The sequence below is a fragment of the Trichosurus vulpecula genome, chromosome 6 (assembly GCF_011100635.1).
Source record: "Trichosurus vulpecula isolate mTriVul1 chromosome 6, mTriVul1.pri, whole genome shotgun sequence".
In the NCBI taxonomy this organism is placed as follows: domain Eukaryota; kingdom Metazoa; phylum Chordata; class Mammalia; order Diprotodontia; family Phalangeridae; genus Trichosurus; species Trichosurus vulpecula.
The window spans coordinates 210751043-210770371 of NC_050578.1; the positions used below are offsets into that span (position 1 = coordinate 210751043).

At 37.1% G+C, this 19329-nt stretch overlaps 1 protein-coding gene across 1 annotated transcript in view; it reads left to right on the forward strand.

Moving 5' to 3' along the window:
• Window positions 1-19329, forward strand: part of ZFYVE28 (zinc finger FYVE-type containing 28) — a 212425-nt gene that overhangs the window by 61920 nt on the left and 131176 nt on the right. Inside the window, exons 3-4 of the mRNA XM_036765515.1 lie at window positions 12816-12953; window positions 14549-14751. Of these exons, the coding sequence (XP_036621410.1) occupies window positions 12816-12953; window positions 14549-14751 (341 nt within the window). The remainder of the gene's footprint in view (window positions 1-12815; window positions 12954-14548; window positions 14752-19329) is intronic.

A 19329-nucleotide genomic window follows, 5' to 3' on the forward strand; every position in this document is an offset into this window, starting at 1 on the left:
TGAATCAGTCTGTGGAAGGAGCATTGGTGCTGGTGGCAGAAGTCCTCTGTCAGTACCTTTGTGTTTGACTCAGGCCTCAGTTTTCTCCTCTTTGAAAAAAGGGACTGGATTTCATGTCATGGAGCTCCTTCCAATTCTAGATCTCTGATATCTGACCTTTATTGGAGACAATTGCTGTAACAATTTTCCCAGTTAATTGTTTCTGTTAAGATTTTAGCTGTATTGAATTTGTTTGGGCAGAAGCTTTTTAATTTTATGTAACTCTAATTGTTAATTTTATCCTCTGTCATGTCTATCTCTTGTATAGTTAAGAGCACTTCTCTCTATATTTGTGAAAGGTATCACCCTCCTCTCTCCTTTAATTTGTTTATGCTATAGCCATTTATATCTAGGTCATTGGGGAATATGTAGTGTGATTTAGTTCTAAACCGAGTTTATTTTCTTTTTTAGTTTTTTTAAACATTCTTTTCTTTTTAAATTTTGAGTTCCAGTTGTCTTCCTCCCTCCTACTCTCTCCTACCCACTGAGAAGGCAAGCAAAATTATATCAATTATGCATGTAAAATCGTGAAAAACATATTTCCATATCAGACATATCACAAAAAAGCAACAAAAAAATAAAACTAGAAAGTTATACTTAAGTTTGCACTCAGAGTTCGTCAGTTCTGTCTCTGACAGTGGATAACATTTTTTCATCATGAGTCCTTTGGAATTGTCTTGGATCATTGTTTTGTTCAGAGTAGGCAAGTCTTTCACAGTTGATCATCATTACCGCATTGCTGTTACCATGAACAGTGGTCTTCTGGTTCTTCTCACTTCACTTTGCATCATTTCATATCATAGGTCTTTCCATGTTTTGTTTTGTTTTGTTTTGTTTTTTTCCTGAAACCACCCCCTCATCATTTTTTATAGTACAACAGTATTCCATCACAATTATGTGCCACAACTTATTCAGTCATTTCCCAATTGATGAGCATTCTATCAATTTCTAATTCTTTATCACCACAAAAAGAACTACTATAAGTATTTTTGTACATATAAGTCCTTTTCCTTTTTCTTTGACCTCTTTGGTGTACAGACCTAGTAGTGGTATTGCTGGGTCAAAGGGTATGCACTGTTTTATTAGCCCTTTGGGCATAGTTCCAAATTGTTCTCCAGAATGGTTGGACCAGTTCACAACTCCACAAACATTGCATTAGTATCCCAATTTTCCCTTAACTCCTTTACTATTAATCATTTCTGATAAGTATGATGTGGTACCTCAGAGGTTTTTTAAATTTGCATTTCTCTCACCAGTAGTGATTTAGAACAGTTTTCATATCTTTTCATATCCTTTCACCATTTATCAATTGGGAGATGTCTCTTATTTTTGCAAATTTTACTCTGTACCCTATATATTTGAGAAATTTCTCTTATCAGGGAAACTTGCTATAAAATTTTTTTACATTACTTCATTGTGTATGGTACCTTTTAGCAGAATATAGTTTCTTTCATTATTTCTTTTAATTAGGTTGATTTTTACTTTTGCTTTGTCTGAAATCATGATTACTACCTCTGCCTTTTTTACTTCATCTGAAGCATAATAGAGTCTGTTCCAGCCCTTTATTTTAACTCTATGTGTGTCTTTCTGTTTGAAGTCTGTCTCTTGTAAACAACAGGTTGTTAGATTCTATTTTTAATCTGCTCTACTACTTCGATTTTATGGGTAAGCTCATCCCATTCACATTCACAGTTATGATTACTGTGTATTTCCCTTCATCCTGTTTTCTTAAGTTTATCCTTCTCACTCTTTTTTTTATCTTTTCCCTCCTCAGAAGTCCGTTTTGCTTCTTACCATTGCCTGCTTTATTCTACCCTCCTCTTTATTATCTCCCCATATCGTTTATCCTCTTCTCTTCTTATTTCCTTAATGAGTGAGATAGATTTCTGTATCCAGCTGAGTGTGTATGTATATTCTTCACTTTTTGAACCAAATCTGATGAGAGTGAGATTCAAGCATTGTGCCCCCAACCATTTTCCCTTTCGCTATAAAAGCTTGCCTCTTATGTGAGAAAAATTTCCCCATCCCATCTCTCCCTTTCCCCTTCTTCCAGTGCATTGTTCTTTCTCACTTTTTTTTGGAGATCATCCCAATGTAATTGACTCACACACATGCCCTCTGCTTATGTAGATGTCTAATAGTAATACAGTTCTTAGGAATTACAAGTATCATTTTCCCGTAGAAGAATGTATTCAGTTTAAACATATTAAGTCCCTTATGATTTCTCTTTCATGCTTACCTTGTTATACTTCTCTTGAGTCTTATTTTTACATGTCATATTTTCTATTCAGCTCTGGTCTTTTCATTAAATATCCATTTTTCCCCGTGACGGATTATACATAGTTTTGCTGGAAAGGTTGTTCTTGGTTGTAATTCTAGCTCTTTTGTCTTCCTGAATATCATATTCCAAACCCTCTTATTGAGGCAAAATGTCACATAGAAAGAGTATTGGATTTGGAGTCAGATGACCTACATTCCCATTCTTTTTTCCTGTGTGACCTGGGGACAATCACTTAATCATTCTGTGACTCAGTCTAAGAAGAGATGGCAAGAATAAACAAAAGAACATACAAAAAGATCTTAACATCACCGATAAACATAATAGTGTGGTTACTGATCTAGGGTCAGACATTGTGGAGAATGAAGTCAAATGGGTTTTAGGAAGTATTACTAACAGTAAGGCTAGAGGAGTTGATAGAATTCCAGCTGAGCTATTTAAAACCCTAAAAGATGATGCTGTTAAAGAGCTGCAGTCAATATGCCAGCAAATTTGGAAAACCCAACAGTGGCCACTGGATTGGAAAAGATCAGTATATGTCCCAATCCTAAAGAGCAACAATGTCGAATAATGTTCAGATTATCAAACAGTTGCTCTCATTTCGCATGCTAACAAGGTTATGCTTAAGATTCTGCAAGCTAGGCTTCAACAGTATGTGAACAAGAATTACCAGAAGAGCAAGCTGGTTTTCAGAGAGGCAGAGGAACTAGAGGCCAAATTGCCAACATTTGCTAGATTATGGAGAAATCAAGGTAGTTCCAGAAAAACATATACTTCTGCTTCATTGACTTCACTAAAGCCTTTGTGTGGATCATGTTAAAATGTAGCAAGTCCTCAAAGGGATGGGAGTACTCTATCATCTTGTCTCCTGAGGAACCTGTACACAGGCCAAGAAGCAACAGTTAGAATCAAACATGGAACAAATGATTGGTTTAAGATTGGAAAAAGAGTACCATAAGGCTGTATATTGTCACCTTATTTATTTAATTTATTTGCAGAGAACATCATGTGAAATGCCAGATTGGATGAATCAAAAGCAGGAATTAAGGTTACTGGAAGAAATATCAACAATCTCAGTTATGTAGATGATACCACTCTGATGGTAGAAAGTGAAGAGGAATTAAGAAGCCTCTTGATGTGGGTGAAAGAGGAGAGTGTAAAAGTTATCTTAAAGCTTAGCATCAAAAAAAATTAAGATCTTGGCAGCTGGTCCCATCAATTCCTGGCAAATAGAGGGAGAAGAAATGGAAGCAGTGCCAGATTTTATATTCTTGGGCTCAAAGATCACTTCAGACAGCGACTGCAATTTTGAAATTAACAGACGCTTGCTCCTTGGGGAAAAAAGCTATGGAAAATCTGGAATGCATACTAACAAGCAGAGACATCACATTGCTGACAGAGGTCTATGGTTTTTCCATAGCTGTGGTTTTTCCAGTAGCAATATATGGCTATGAGAGTTGGACTGTGAGGAAAGCTGAGTGCCATAGAATTGATGCTTTCAAATTGTGGTGCTGAAGAATGCTTTTGGGAGTCCCTTGGACAGCAAGGAGATCAAATAAGTCAATACTTAAAGAAATTAATTCAGGCTACTCACTGGAAGGTCAAATGCTGAAGCTTAAATACTTTGGCCCCATAATGAGAAGATGAGACTCATTGGAAAAGACCGTGATGTTGGGAAAGATTGAAGGCAAAAGGAAAAGGAGATGGCACAGGATGAGATGGATAGATAGTGTCATGGAAGCAACAAACATGACAGACTTTAAAAGGTAGTGGAGGATAGAAGGGCCTGGCATGCTATGGTCCATGGGGTCACGAAGAGTCAGACACGACTAAACAGCCGAACAGCAACAAAGCAAGGGCATAGGATTCAATGACTATAAAGTCTCTTGAACCTCTAAAACTGTTATCCTTTGAACTCCATAGAAAATGAGTGCTCCTTGGTATATTTCTTTTTACTGTAATATTAATTAAGTTGGGATCTTTTTTACTATTTTAGAATACTAAATTAATTAAGTGTCTTTGATTGAGCCTTACTAGGTACAAAGCCCCAGGGCCATACCCCTAATTACTAGGTGCTAAGCCAACGTGGGCTTGAAGGCCTCAGCGTCCTAAGGGTTGTTGCTAAGACTAGAATAGTAGGCACCTAAGTTCTGGTCGCTCAGATGACGTTGGATGATGTCTAAAGACCGTATTAAAAGAGAGAGCAGAGTTGTTTGCTGGGGCTCTGAGCCACTGGAGAAGTAGTGGGTGACTCTGGGCCAGCCATTGTTAAGAGCTCCCTGGCTTGTGAACTCAGATGTTGATGCTTTTTGGTAACTATGAATTGGGATTTGATCTGTTTATATTGTGTATGTTTGTAATTTGTATTTGCTCTGAAGTTCAGGCTGCTGGCTTTTCCTCCTGAATTAAGTGAGTTTATATGTATATGTTGGATTAAAGTAAGATTGTTAACCCCTTAACATTGCTTTCCTTAGTAAAGCAGATCAAAGGAAACTGTGCTGGCAGCGTTCTCGTTGTTGGGCTTGTGTTGGTCTTTCACCCCCACTGCAGCTGCTAGCTGAATTGTTGCAACATTTACTTAGCCAAGGAATATGAGGTTTAAGCTTAAATGGAGAGTCCAACTTTATTACCCATTCTACTTAAGACTTTTAAACTAATTATTGAAATTAGACCTTGTGTATGAACTAGAGGGTAACTATTAAATCTAATAGTGATGTGGAATTAGAACCCTTATGTTTCACTGGAGCAATATCAATTGAACAAAATATTGAGTATTTTATAGCCAACTAATTGATTTTTGTTTCCTAAACTAAACCACATCCCCACATGTTTGAATATGTTCATTTTTAGCTTATAATGCAATTTACTGTAATTAGCTAATTTGACTGTTCCATGAAACTCTGTTAAACTAGGTATTCATTTGGTTACTATGCATTGGACAGTTCATCTAAACTGACTGGCATTCTTCCAGAGTATGGATTGCTAACTCCATCTGAACTCATCATGTAGATAATTGTCACATATTCCTTTTGTAGGTTTTATGATGGCAGAAGCTTGTAGAATCAGGAAAAGAAATGAAATGTCTGTTTTTTTTATTAATGCTGTCATGGATACAAGTCAAGAACTGCTATAGAATTGTGAAAAATGAAATAATTGGGGATGTAGAAAATTACTTTAAGAAATGTCTGCATATACAGTATTTAAACAGTTCAAGGTACTAGTTACAGAACATTTATCTGTTTTTATTAACCAGTGAGATTCATTTTAAATCACAAATCAATCTCCAGACAAGGCCTTATTCTTGCAGAAGAAGTCAGGCTGTGTAGAGATGTTTTATTTTCAAGGAAACTGGACAGTTTATCATAATGAGAAATGTTACTTCTGAAAATCAAATAACTAAAGAACAGTTCAGCTGAATCTTTTCAGTAATAGAATGCAAGAAAAACTTCTTTTGTTTTTAGCAGTTTAAGTTTTATTGTCCTTAACCCATACTATAATCTAAATTAGAAAAAAAATGCAATTAAATATAACTTTGACTTGGATCACTGAGGAAATTAGTTCTAAATCAATGTAAATATTTTATTTGTGTACTTCCATTATTTAATATTTTTAGTTTTCAACATTGATTTCCACAAGATTTTGAGTTACAAATTTTCTCCCCATTTCTATCCTCCCCCCCCACTCGAAGATGGCGTATATTCTGATTGTCCCTTTCCCCAGTCTGCCCTCCCTTCTGTCACCCCACTCCCCCCAAACCTTGTCCCCGTTCCCCTTACTTTCTTGTAGGGCAAGACAGATTTCTATACCTCATTGCCTGTATATCTTATTTCCCAGTTGCATGTAAAAACAACGTTCTTTTGAACATTTGTTTTTAAAACTTTGAGTTCCAAATTCTCTCCCTTCTTCCCTCCCCACTCACCACCATGAGAAGGCAAGCAATTCAACATAGGCCACACAGGTATCATTATGCAAAACACTTCCATAATATTCATGTTGTGAAAGACTAACTATATTTCCCTCCATCCCATCCTGTCCCCCTTTATTCAGTTTACTCCCTTGACCCTGTCTCTTTTCAAAAGTGTTTGCTTTTTATTACCTCCTCCCCAATCTGCCCTCCCTTCTGTCATCCCCCCTTCTCATCTTCTTCCCCCCTACTTTCCTGTAGGGTAAGATACCCAATTGAGTGTGTATGTAATTCCCTCCGTAAGTCAAATCCAACAAGAGCAAGATTCACTCATTCCCTTTCACCTACCCCCTCTTCCCTTCCAGCAGAACTGCTTTTTCTTGCCACTTTTATGTGAGATAATTTACCCCATTCTATCTCTCCCTTTCTCCCTCTCTCAATATATTCCTCTCTCACCCCTTAATTTTATTTTTTTAGATATCATCCCTTCATATTCACACCCTGTGCTTTCTGTCTACATGTATATATATGTGTGTGTGTGTGTGTGTGTGTGTGTGTGTGTGTGTGTGTGTGTATTCCCTTCAGCTAACCTATTACTGAAAAAGGTTTCATGAGTTACAAATATCATCTTTCCATGTAGGAATGTAAACAAAATGGTTCAACTTTAGTAAGTCCCTTATGATTTTTTTTCTTGTTTCCCTTTTCATGCTTCTCTTGATTCTTGTATTTGAAAGTCAAATTTTCTATTCAGGTATGGTCTTCTCATCGAGAATGTTTGAAAGTCCTCTATTTTATTGAAATTCCATATTTTGCCCTGGAGTATTATACCCAGTTTTGCTGGGTGGGTGATTCTTGGTTTTAATCCTAGCTCCTTTGACCTCTGGAATATCATATTCCAAGCCCTTTGATCCCTTAATGTAGAAGCTGCTAGATCTTGTGTTATCCTGTTTGTATTTCCACAATACTTGAATTGTTTCTTTCTGTCTGCTTGCAATATTTTCTCCTTGCTTTGGGAATTCTGGAATTTCGCTACAATATTCCTAGGAGTTTTCTTTTGGGGATCTTTTTCAAGTGGCGATCAGTGGATTCTTCCAATTTCTATTTTACCCTCTGATTCTAGACTATCAGGGCAGTTTTCCTTAATAATTTCTTGAAAGATGATATCTAGGCTCTTTTTTTGATCATGCCTTTCAGGTAGTCCAATATAATTTTTAAATTATCTCTCCTGGATCTATCCTCCAGGTCAGTGGTTTTCCAGTGAGATATTTCACATTGTCTTCCATTTTTTCATTCCTTTGGTTCTGTTTTATAATATCTTGATTTCTCATAAAGTCACTAGCTTTCACTTTCTCCATTCCAATTCTTAAGGTGATATTTTCTTCAGTGGTCTTTTGGACCTCCTTTTCCATTTGGCTAATTCTGCCTTTTAAGACATTCTTCTCCTCATTGGCTTTTTGGAGCTCTTTTGCCATTTAGGTTAGTCTATTTTTAAGGTGTCATTTTTTTCAGTATTTTTTGGGTCTCCTTTAGCAAGTTGTTGACTTGTTTTTCATGATTATCTTGCATCACTCTCATTTCTTTTCCCAATTTTTCCTCTACTTCTCTTACTTGCTTTTCCAAATCCTTTTTGAGCTCTTCCATGGCCTGAGACCAATTCATATCTTTCTTGGAGGCTTTTGATGTAGGTTCTTTGACTTTGTTGACTTCTTCTGGCTGTTTGTTTTGATCTTCTTTGTCACCAAAAAAGATTCTATAGTCTGAGTCTGAGTCCTTTTATGCTGCTTGCTCATTTTCCCAGCCAATTACTTGACTTTTGAGCTTTTGGTCACGGTATGACTGCTTTCAGAGTAGAGAGTGCTTTGTCCCAAGCTTCATGGGTTTTGTGCTGCTATTTTCATGGCTGCATCCATTCTGAGGTGGTATGATGCTCCTCTCCTGGCCTGTGCTCTGGTCTGTGAGTGCAAGCACTCCTTTCTGCCGTCTCCATAGTCACCGCAAGCTCTGCCACACCAGAGCTCCTTCCCCCCAAGATCCGCCAGCCAGGAACTCAACCCAGATCCAAGCAGGGCAAAGCAAGAGAACCTTGCCTCAGTACCAGCAAAGCAATCCCTGCTCTGATTTGCCACTTGATTCCTCCCACCATGTGGGCCAGGGGCTCTGGAAGTAGATGCTGGAGCTTCCTGCCTCTGCCACCACGCCAACTCTGCCACCCTTGGAGCTGGGTCCAGACCGCACACTTCTCTCACCCAGAGCAGTTTTCTCACTGACCTGCTATGTTGTCTTTGGTGTTTGTGGGTTGAGAAGTCTGGTAACTGCCACAGCTGCCAGTGATTCAGGGCCTTGAGGCCTGCTCCACCTGGTCTACTCCCAGCCTGGTCTGTCCTGGTACAGTCCATGCTGGGCTGTGCTCTGCTCCCAGGATGGCACAATAGACCCTTCCCAGTGACCTTCAGGCCATCGTGGGCTGCAGACTTGTTTCCCTCTATTATTTCATGGATTCTGTAGCTCTAGAATTTGTTTAGTTTAGAGTCATTTTTTACAGGTTTTTGGAGGGTTTGGGGGAGAGCTTAAGCAAGTTCCTGTTTTCAAGCAGCCATCTTAGCTCTGCCCCAAGAAAAATTTCTTAACCATTACCTCAGTAATATAACAGAATCACAAGTGGTTTTTTGTTTTATTTTTTGCTGTAATAGGCTAAATTTGAAATGAGGTACCTCAAGTTCACATTTTACTACCCTTAAAACTTATTTTATATAATTTAGGATGATTTAATTTTAAATGAGTGTGGCACTAGACCTTGAATCTTGATATTTAGGTTTAGTTTTAACTCAACTGTTGGTTCATTGGGTGAACTTCAGCAAAATCTTCAAATCAGTTTAAATTTCTAAATATCATTTGGAAACTAAACCTTAATTATTAAAATAACACATATGACTTGGGAGCTATATTTTGGTTCTGCTCTATCAGGAGTAGTCTATACTAACCAGTAACAGCACAACACAGACACAGACACAAACACACAAAGAATAGTGCAGTCGATCAGTCAAAAGCATTTATTCTATGTGCCAGGCACTGTGCTAAGTATTGATGATACAAAGAAAGGCAAAAACCTTCAGTGAGCTTGCATTCAGTTAGAAGAAATAACAAGTAAATAACTATGCACATATGAACTATAGAGAGAGCAAATGGAGGGCATTTTGGGAGGAAGACTCATTAGAAAGACAAGGAAAGGCCATTTGATGGCTAAGCCAGGACTAAAACCCAAGTATCCAGATTCCTATTTCTGTCTTCTTCCTAAAAGATTCATAACCAACTTTTCCTCCTTACTGTGCAGAGCACTAAAACATACACTAAAAATTAGGAGTATAATATAGCAGAAAGAATACAGTACTAGTTTTGGCTTTTTCCTGAATTTCTTCATTTATAAAATGGGAGGGGAGGGAGAGGAATAGGAGTAGTTGATTTTGAAGCTTCCTTTCAGCCTTGTAATTCCATGATACTGTTATTCTAAATAAATTAAGAAGCATGTCCTTCCAAAATGGAAGCCACTATCGTGCAGAATCAAAAAGGTAATCAGTTAAAAAGGAAGGGAGAAGGAGAAACCTGCCTGCCTATAACCACCAGGCTAGTTGTCATGGAGTAATAAAAACACCTGACATTTGTGTAGCCCCTTGAATTCGGTACTACAGATGTTATCATTGCCATTTTAAAGATAAAGAAGCTAAGACTTCACAGAGGTTAAGTGTCTTATGCATAGTCACATAGCTAGCAAGTGTCAGAGATGACTCAAGAAGACTTTTATGAACTGATGCAGAGTGTAGTAAGAAGAACCAGTGGAATAATTTATTTAATACAAATAAAATTATAAAAACAGACAACTCTGAAAGACTTAGGAGCTCAAATCAATGCAATGATTAACTACAATTCCAGAGAACTGATAAGGAACTGTACTACCCACCTCTGGACAGAGAGGTGGTGGACTCTAGAGAAGTTTGAGACACTTTTTTTTAGACAAAGCCAGTGCAAGCAAGAATTTGTTTTACTTGACTATACATATTTATAAAAGTAGTTTTGCTTTTCTTTTTTTGTTGAAGGGAGGTGGGAGAGAGAGAAGGCAGATTTTTATGGCTTAAAAATTAAATAAAAAATAAAATCTGGCTTGGAGGAAGGGAAGAGTCAATTGGGGAGAATAAAAGGGTTCCAGTTTAGCAGTGAGGGTCCAGTTGACAACAGAGAACATAAATTTGTAATTGACTTAGTTGGCCTGATTCTGCGACTCCTACTAGAAGCATTCAGCAGTACATGAGATGGAACAGAAAAAATGGATGACAGGTGTAACTCTGGGTTGGGGTTTGGCAAGGCATGGGTATTAATAGGAAAAAGTGGCAACAGATTCATTGACAAGAGGGCAAGAGATTGTAAAAAAGGAGAAAGCCATGATAGAGAGAAGGTAATAGATGGGGAAATCAGGGAAGGACAGATTAACTGACTTTTGCGATTCTTGAACCAGATGTCCCATACACTCTCAAAAAATGTGTTGAAAAAAGAAATATTGAAAAAAGAAATAACTGTTTCTTTCTCACCTTCCCCCTCACGCCAGCAAATCCTCCCCTCTTTTGAACTTCCTTATAATTGCCAAGGGCATCACCATTATTATTTTTTTCACTTTTTAAAGTATTTTCCCCCAATTACATGTAAAAACAATTTTAACATCCTTTTTACAAATTTTTGAGTTCTGAATTATCTCCCTCCCCACCTCATTGAGTAGTCAAGCAATTTGACATAAGTTATATATGTGTAGTTATGCAAAACACATTTCCATGTAAGTCATACTGTGAAAGAACACACAGACAAAAAAAAAACAAGAAAAAGCTCAGAGTTGTTTTAATTTGCATTTCTCTAATCAATAGTGGTTTAGAGCATTTTTTCATATGACAATAGATGATTGATTACTTTGTCTGAAAACTGCCTGTTCATATTCTTTGACCATTTATCAATTGAGGAATGGCTTTTATTTCTATGAATTTGACTCAGTTTTCTGCATGTTCGAGAAAGGTACCAATTATGTATTTCCCTCCTTTCTATTTTCCCCATTTATTCTGCTCTCTCTTTCTCCTTTCACCCTGTCCATTCTCAAAAATGTTTTGCGCCTGACTTTTACCTCCCCCAATCTTCCCTCCCTTCTATCACACACACACCCTTCTCTTATGCCCTTCCCTTCCTACTTTCCTGTAGGATTAGATAGATTTCTAGGCCCAACTGAATGGTTGTATTATTCCCTCTTTGAGCCAATTCCAATGAGAGGAACATTCACATGCTCCCCTTTTGCCTTCCCCACTTTGCATCACCATCATTCTAATCACCCAGGCTTATAACCTTGGAGTCTTCCTCAACTGTTCATTGTGACTTACCCCACATATCCAATAAATTAAAAAGTCCTATTGGTTCTATCTTCACTGTATCTCTCAAATACATCCTCTCCTTTTCATTCATATGGCAAAAAATGTTAGTTCTGACCCTCATTGCCTCTTGCCTAGACTATTGCAATAAATAGCCTTCTCCCTGCCTCAGATTACATACTGTTCCAATCTATCTTCCACAAAGCAGCCAAAATGATTTTTCTAAAGTGTAGGTCTGTTCATGTCACCTTCCATTCAGTGAGCTCCAGTGGTTCCACGTTACCTCTAGAAGCAAGTAGGAATCCCTTGTTTGGCATTTAAAGCTTGTCATTACCTTGCCCCTTCTAACCTTTCCAGAATTAGGCAACTCCCTTTTCTTCTTTGGACTTTAGCTTCTTAATTTGTAAAATACAGGAATCGAATTTCTTCTGGCTCTGAAATGATATGATTCTCTGAAATTTCCTTGACCACATGAACTCCTTTGCCAGGTTGTTTTTATGTATTTTGTACAGAACTTGAATGCCGCAGACTCTTAATGACCCCATCTGGGGTTTACTTGGCAAAGTTACTGGAGTGGTTTGCCATTTCCTCTTCCAGCTCATTTTACAGGTGAGGAAACTGAGACAAATAGGGCTAAATGACTTGCCCAGGGTCACATAGATAGTAACTGTCTGAGGCCAGAGTGAACAGAGTGCCAAATCTGGAGTCAGGAAGACCTGAATTCAAATGTACCCTCTGATGCTTATGACCCTGTGTGACCCTGGACAAGTCACTTAACCCTATTTGCCTGTTTCCTTACCTGTAAACTGAGCTGGAGAAGGAAGTGGCAAAACATTCCAGGATTTTTGCCAAGAAAACCCTAAATGGGGTCACAAAGAGTCAAGTATATATTATTTACCAATAAAAGGAATGTCTCTTTTCAGATGATAAACTCGAAAATACTTGTTAAACCTAACCATAAGGGGCAGCTAGGAGGCGCAGTGAGTAGAGCACTGGCACTGGAGTCAGGAGCACCTGAGTTCAAATGCGGTCTCAGACACTTGACACATGTACTAGCTGTGTGACCTTGGGCAAGTCACTTAACCCCAATTGCCCTACTCCCCACCCCCCAAAAAAAAACCTGACCATATTATTTTAACCTAGTTTGTGGGGAAGGAGAAAGTTTTATTTACATAATTTTAAACTATTTCTGTTTCAGGATAATGTGTTAAACATTATAAATCAGATAATGGATGAATGCATTCCGAGTGATCGAGCAAATCGGGATTTTTGTGTTAAGTTCCCAGAGGAGATACGTCATGACAATCTGGCTGGCCAGCTTTGGTTTGGAGCAGAGGTAGGGTTTCTAATTTTTGTGATCTTATTTTTGTAATATATATAACTAAAAAATAAATATGCTTTCTCTTGGTATTTGAAGCTGAAACAACACAGACTTTTATCTATCTATTACTTTAAGTTTTCAGCTTGCTTTCTTCAAAACATTTTTTTTAAAGGAGGTAAAGCAATTATTCCTGTTGTTACGGAATCTGAGACTGAAAGGAGTTAAACAGCTTAGCCCAGGCCACATGTCTAGGAGATGACAGAACTGGGATCTGAATCTAGGTCTTTTAACTCTTCCCTAGGGCTCTTTCTGCTATACTGTGCCATGGACATAACTTTCCCATTCATGTATTAAAGAAAATAAGATTTAAATTGGACAAATTGCCATCTGTTCTCAGAGTTACTTTTTGTTTAAAGAAGAGGATCTGATTATTTTTAGTGAGTACAGGAACAAACTGGGAACCATAGCTTAAATTTACATATATTTTTTTTCTTCAATTTTGGAAGCAAAAAGAATTTGAGTAAGTTTAATCTGTTGATACTTTCGAATAACTTTGAACCTTTTTTTAAAAAATAGCTTATTATGCTTTCTTAAAACTTCATTTTGTCAGGACTGCTATTAATAAATGTCATTTTCCTGAGCATGCCAATTAGACTTATTTCCCTAGGACAAGTGTGCTCAACTTTTTTATGAGAAAGACTTTATTTTCTTGACATCTTGAGATCTTCACAACTTTTCTATTAGGGGAGAAAGGGAGCTGATTTTGAAAACTTAGATGATTTGTTATTTCCTGGAGTTTGAAATTGATTAGTCGGTTAGTCACGTTCTACTCTTTGTGACCCCATTTGGGGTTTTCTCGGCAAAGATCCTAGAGTGGTTTGCTATTTCCTTTTCCAGCTCATTTTACAGATGAGGAACTGAGGCAAACAGGGTTAAGTGACTTGCCCAGGATCACACACCAAGTAGGTGTCTGAAGCTGGATTTGAACTCAGGTGTTCTGATACCCGGTGCTCTATCCACTGTACCCCTTACTTGCCCCCTTTCAATATATGTTAAGTGCAGTAAGCAAATGAATTGGAAAACTCTGGCATGGTCTGAGAGAAAGGGGATTAGAGAAGTTTCTTGGAACCCTGTTAAATAAATAGATTACATTAAAGATAGCAAGACATTTCCCTAGTTTTGTTTCTATCTCTATCTTTACATATTAGTGAAAATTTGTTTGACTGACATAGGAAAAGAGAATGCTCTCATAGGAATATCTTTATACTGTATGCTAGCAGAACAAACAGTTGTAAAATTCCTAGAATTACCATTTTTTTGAACACTTGCCGCATGCTAGACAAGCAACTAATTCAGAAAAATAGGAACTTAAAAATCACGTAGGGAAAAGCAAATTAATTTTAAGCCTTTTTGTCAAAATATTTTCTTAGAATCAGTCTTTGTTTTGCTCTAATTCCTGGTGTTTTGTAAATAACGAGAATCATAGGGCCAACAAGATGTATCTTGATGTACTTTTGTCTGTTTGGACAGTTATAACTAAGGAAGTTTATATGACAAAAATTATATTTGTAGTTTAAACTCTAACTTTCTCGTCTCTCCTGTTTTAACAGTGCTTGTCTGCCGGTTCAATTATCATGAATCGTGAAATAGAGAGCATGGCTATGAGGCCACTAGCCAAGGATCTGACACGTAGCTTGGAAGAACTTAGAAACCTCATTCGGGATCAAGCCTTAAGAGATTTAAACATTTATACCGAAAAAATGAAAGAGTCTCTCAAACATTTTGATGTCCTTTTTGCTGAATTTGAGTTGAGGTAAATTTTAAATGCTATAAATGCTTGAATGAACATTCACAAGTATAGCTTTCAGGTTATCTTCTTACGACTATGACTAAATTTTCAAAGCTTTGAGGTTTATATTTATTTCCTAAGCAGAAAGATTGATTCTTTTAGTAAGTTGAATGGCCAAAAAACTAATTACATTATGGAGACCCTTCTAATTGTGGGCAAATCCCAATGTGTGAAACCAATCATTTAATCAAGCATTTACTAAGCACTTCTTATGTTTCAATTGATTCATGATCTCATTAATATGAGTACTTCTTCCATCAGAGCATATCAAATTCCTATCCCTTTCTCATCATGTGCAAATCTTATCCATATTCTTTTATTCACCCAACATGCATGAGGTCTTCCTTTAAGGGAACATTGTTAACCTTTTTTATGCCTTAATCCCTTTGGCAGTCTAGTGAAACCAGACTCAGATCAATTTTCAGAATAATGTTTTTAAATTCATGAAATAAATATTGAAATTTTATCAAAATGTTGAAAAACCAAGCATATGGACCCCAGACTAAGAATTCTTGCTCTAGAGTCCAGATCTTTTATCATTAAGTGCAGTATAGAATTTTGGCTGTCCATCTTTTGTCTGTCACTGCGTAACTAACCCACCTTGTTTCCTAATCATATATCTCCTGGATGATGTATTTTTGGAAAAAAAATGCAGTTTTATCTTTTGTTTTTATTTGACAAATATTTCCCAGTGTCACCATACTCCCAGAGATCCATCTCTTATAACAAATAATAAAAAGGGGGGAAAAAGCACAATGCAGCAAAACTGACCAGCATATCAAAGAAGTCTGACATCATCAGTAATATTCTGCAACCATAGTTCCTTATCTCAACTAAGAAGGGAGAAATGTGACCTCTCATGTTTTTTCTGGTCATTATAATTTTACAGCATTCTGTTTCAGCTTTTTTTGGTTCTTCGCATTTACATTGTTGTCATCAAATGTGTATTTTTGTTCCATTTTTGCAAGTTTATTTCAACCTTTTCATCTTTCTCTTTATTTGTCCTACTTATTATTTCTTACAGCACGGTAATATTCCACTAGGTTTATGTACCATAATTTGTTTAACCATTATCCTTTTGATGGACATCTACTTGTTTCCAGTTCTTTGCAACTACAAAAAGTTCTGTTAAATATTTTTGGTGTATGTGGGTCTTGCTTTTTATCATTTGTGTCCTTGTGGTATATGTTTAGCTCTATGATAAACTAAATTCCTTTGTTTAGTTTTTAAGGTCTTCTACTATTCCTGAACCCAACCTATCTTTTCACCCTCATTGAACATTTCCCCCTTCCTATACTCTTCAATACAACCAGCTGGCCTTCTTTTCTTTCCTCCTACACACATTCCATTTCCCATCTCCATTTTCCATGGCTGTCCCTCAAGCCTGGAATGTACTCCCTCCTCGCCTCTGCTTTATAAAGTTTCTCTCCTCTTTTAAGATGCAACTCAGACACCATCTTCTACACAAAGCCTTTCCTCATCCCTTCCAACTGCTAGTGTACTCCCTCCCACCTATTTTGCAATGAACTATTTTGTATATATTTTTACTTAAGCAGTATATTTTTATATGTGAATGTTATGTTCTCCCATTAGGATGTAAGCTCATTTCAAACAGAAATAATTCCTTCCTTGTTACTTATATCTTCAATGCCCTAGCACATAGTAGGTACTTAATGAATATTTGTGGATTGATTTATTTTTGATAAGTATTTTAGTCATTTTCTCAGCATTATTTTAAAATGATGTCCAGAATGCTCATACTAGTTCACAGCTCTACCAGTAGTGAATTAGTATGCTTGTCTTTCTGTCAGCCTTTGACTGTCATTGCCAATCCATGAGATGTGAGGTGAAAACTCAGAATTGTTTTGGTTTGTCTTTCTCTTATTGTTAGTAATTTGGTGTATTCTTTCATATAGTTGTTAATAATTTGGAATTCTTTTTTTTTACATTTTTAAAATTTAATATATTTAGTTTTCAGCATTGATTTTCATAAGAGTTTAATTACAAATTTTCTCCCCATTTGTACCCTCCCCCCACTCCAAGACATTTTTGTTGCCCTGTTCACCAGTCAGCCCTCCCTTCTGTCACCCTACTCCCCTCCCATCCCCTTTTCCCTTCCTTTCTTGTAGGGCAAGATAAATTTCTACGCCCCATTGCCTGTGTATCTTATTTTCTAGTTGCATGCAAAAACGTTTTTTGGTTGTTGTTTTTGAACATCTGTTTTTAAAACTTTGAGTTCCAAATTCTCTCCCCTCTTCCCTTCCCACCCACCCTCCCTAAGAAGTCAAGCAATTCAACATGGGCCATATGCGTATCATTTTGTATAACCCTTCCACAATACTCATCTTGTAAAAGACTCATTGTAATTTGCTCCTTCCCAACCCATCCCCCTTTACTGAATTTTCTCCCTTGACCCTGTCCCCTTTCGAAAGTGTTTGTTTTTGATAACCTCCATCCCCATCTGCCCTCCCTTCTATCATCCCCCCTTTTTTATCTTCTTCCTCCTTTTTCCTGTGGGATAAGATACCCAATGGAGTATGTATGGTATTCCACCCTCAGGTCAAATCTGATGAGAGCAAGATTCACTCATTCCCCCCTCACCTGCCTTCTCTTCTCTTCATACAGAACTGCTTTTTCTTGCCACTTTTATGCAAGATAATTTACCCCAGTCTATCTCTCCCTATCTCCCTCTCTCAATATATTCCTCTCTCATCCCTTAATTTGATTTTATTTCTTTTAGATATCTTCCCTTCATCTTCAACTCACCCTGTGCCCGCTCTCTCTATACATACATATATATATATGTATACACACACACATATAGATATATGCATACATACACACTCACATATACATCTATACATAAACATATACACACACACACACATACACACACACACACACACACACACACACACACACACACACACATGCATATTCCCTTCAGCTACCCTAATACTGTGGTCTCATGAATCATACACATCATCTTTCCATGTAGGAATGTTAACAAAACAGTTCAACTTTAGTAAGTCCCTTGCAATTTCTTTTTCTTGTTCTTTTTCTTGATTACCTTTTCATGCTTCTCTTGATTCTTGTGTTTGAAAGTCAAATTTTCTATTCAGCTCTGGTGTTTTCACTGAGAAAGCTTGAAAGTCCTCTATTTTATTGAAAGTCTATATTTTGCCTTGGAGCATGATAGTCAGTTTTGCTGGGTAGGTGATTCTTGGTTTTAATCCTAGCTCCATTGACCTCCGGAATATCATATTCCAAGCCCTTTGGTCCCTTTTCTTCCTTGTGTATGTATGTGTATATATACGTACACACCTACATATATACATACATTGACACACACATGTGTACATATATATACATATACATATATATACATATATGCATATTCCTTTCAGCTACTATGATACCGAGGTCTCATGAATCATACACATCATCTTTCCATATAGGAATGTAAACAAAACAGTTCAACTTTAGTCTAAAGTCCCTTATGATTGCTCTTTCTTGTTTACCTTTTCATGCTTCTCTTGATTCTGTGTTTGAAAGTCAAATTTTCTATTCAGCTCTGGTGTTTTCACTGAGAAAGCTTGAAAGTCCTCTATTTTATTGCAAATCCATATTTTGCCTTGGAGCATGATACTCAGTTTTGCTGGGTAGGTGATTCTTGGTTTTAATCCTAGCTCCATTGACCTCTGGAATATCATATTCCAAGCCCTTTGGTCCCTTAATGTGGAAGCTGCCAGATCCTGTGTTATCCTGATTGTTTTCCCACAATACTCAAATTGTTTCTTTCTGGCTGCTTACAGTGTTTTCTGCTTGACCTGGGAGCTCTGGAATTTGGCAACAATATTCCTAGGAGTTTTCTTTTTGGGATCTTTTTGAGGAGGCGATCAGTGGATTCTTTCAATTTCTATTTTGCCCTCTGGCTCTAGAATATCAGGGCAGTTCTCCTTGATAATTTCTTGAAAGATGATATCTAGGCTCTTTTTTTGATCATGCCTTTCAGGTAGTCCAGTAATTTTTAAATTATTTCTCCTGGATCTATTTTATAGTTCAGTGGTTCTTCCAATGAGATATTTCACATTGTCTTCCACTTTTTCATTCCTTTGGTTCTGTTTGATAATATCTTGATTTCTCATAAAGTCACTAGCTTCCACTTGCTCCAGTCTCATTTTTAAGGTAGTATTTTCTTCAGTGTTCTTTTGGACCTCCTTTTCCATTTGGTTAATTCTGCCTTTCAAGACATTCTTCTCCTCATTGGCTTTTTGGAGCTCTTTTGCCATTTGAGTTAGTCTATTTTTTAAGGCGTTGTTTTCTTCAGTGTATTTTTCAGTATTTTTTTGGGTCTCCTTTAGCAAGTCATTGACTTGTTTTTCATGGTTTTCTCGCATCATTCTCATTTCTCATCCCAATTTTTCCTCTACTTCTCTAACTTGCTTTTCCAAATCCTTTTTGAGCTCTTCCATGGCCTGAGACCAGTTCATGTTTTTCTTGGAGGCTTTTGATGTTGGCTCTTTGACTTTGTTGACTTTT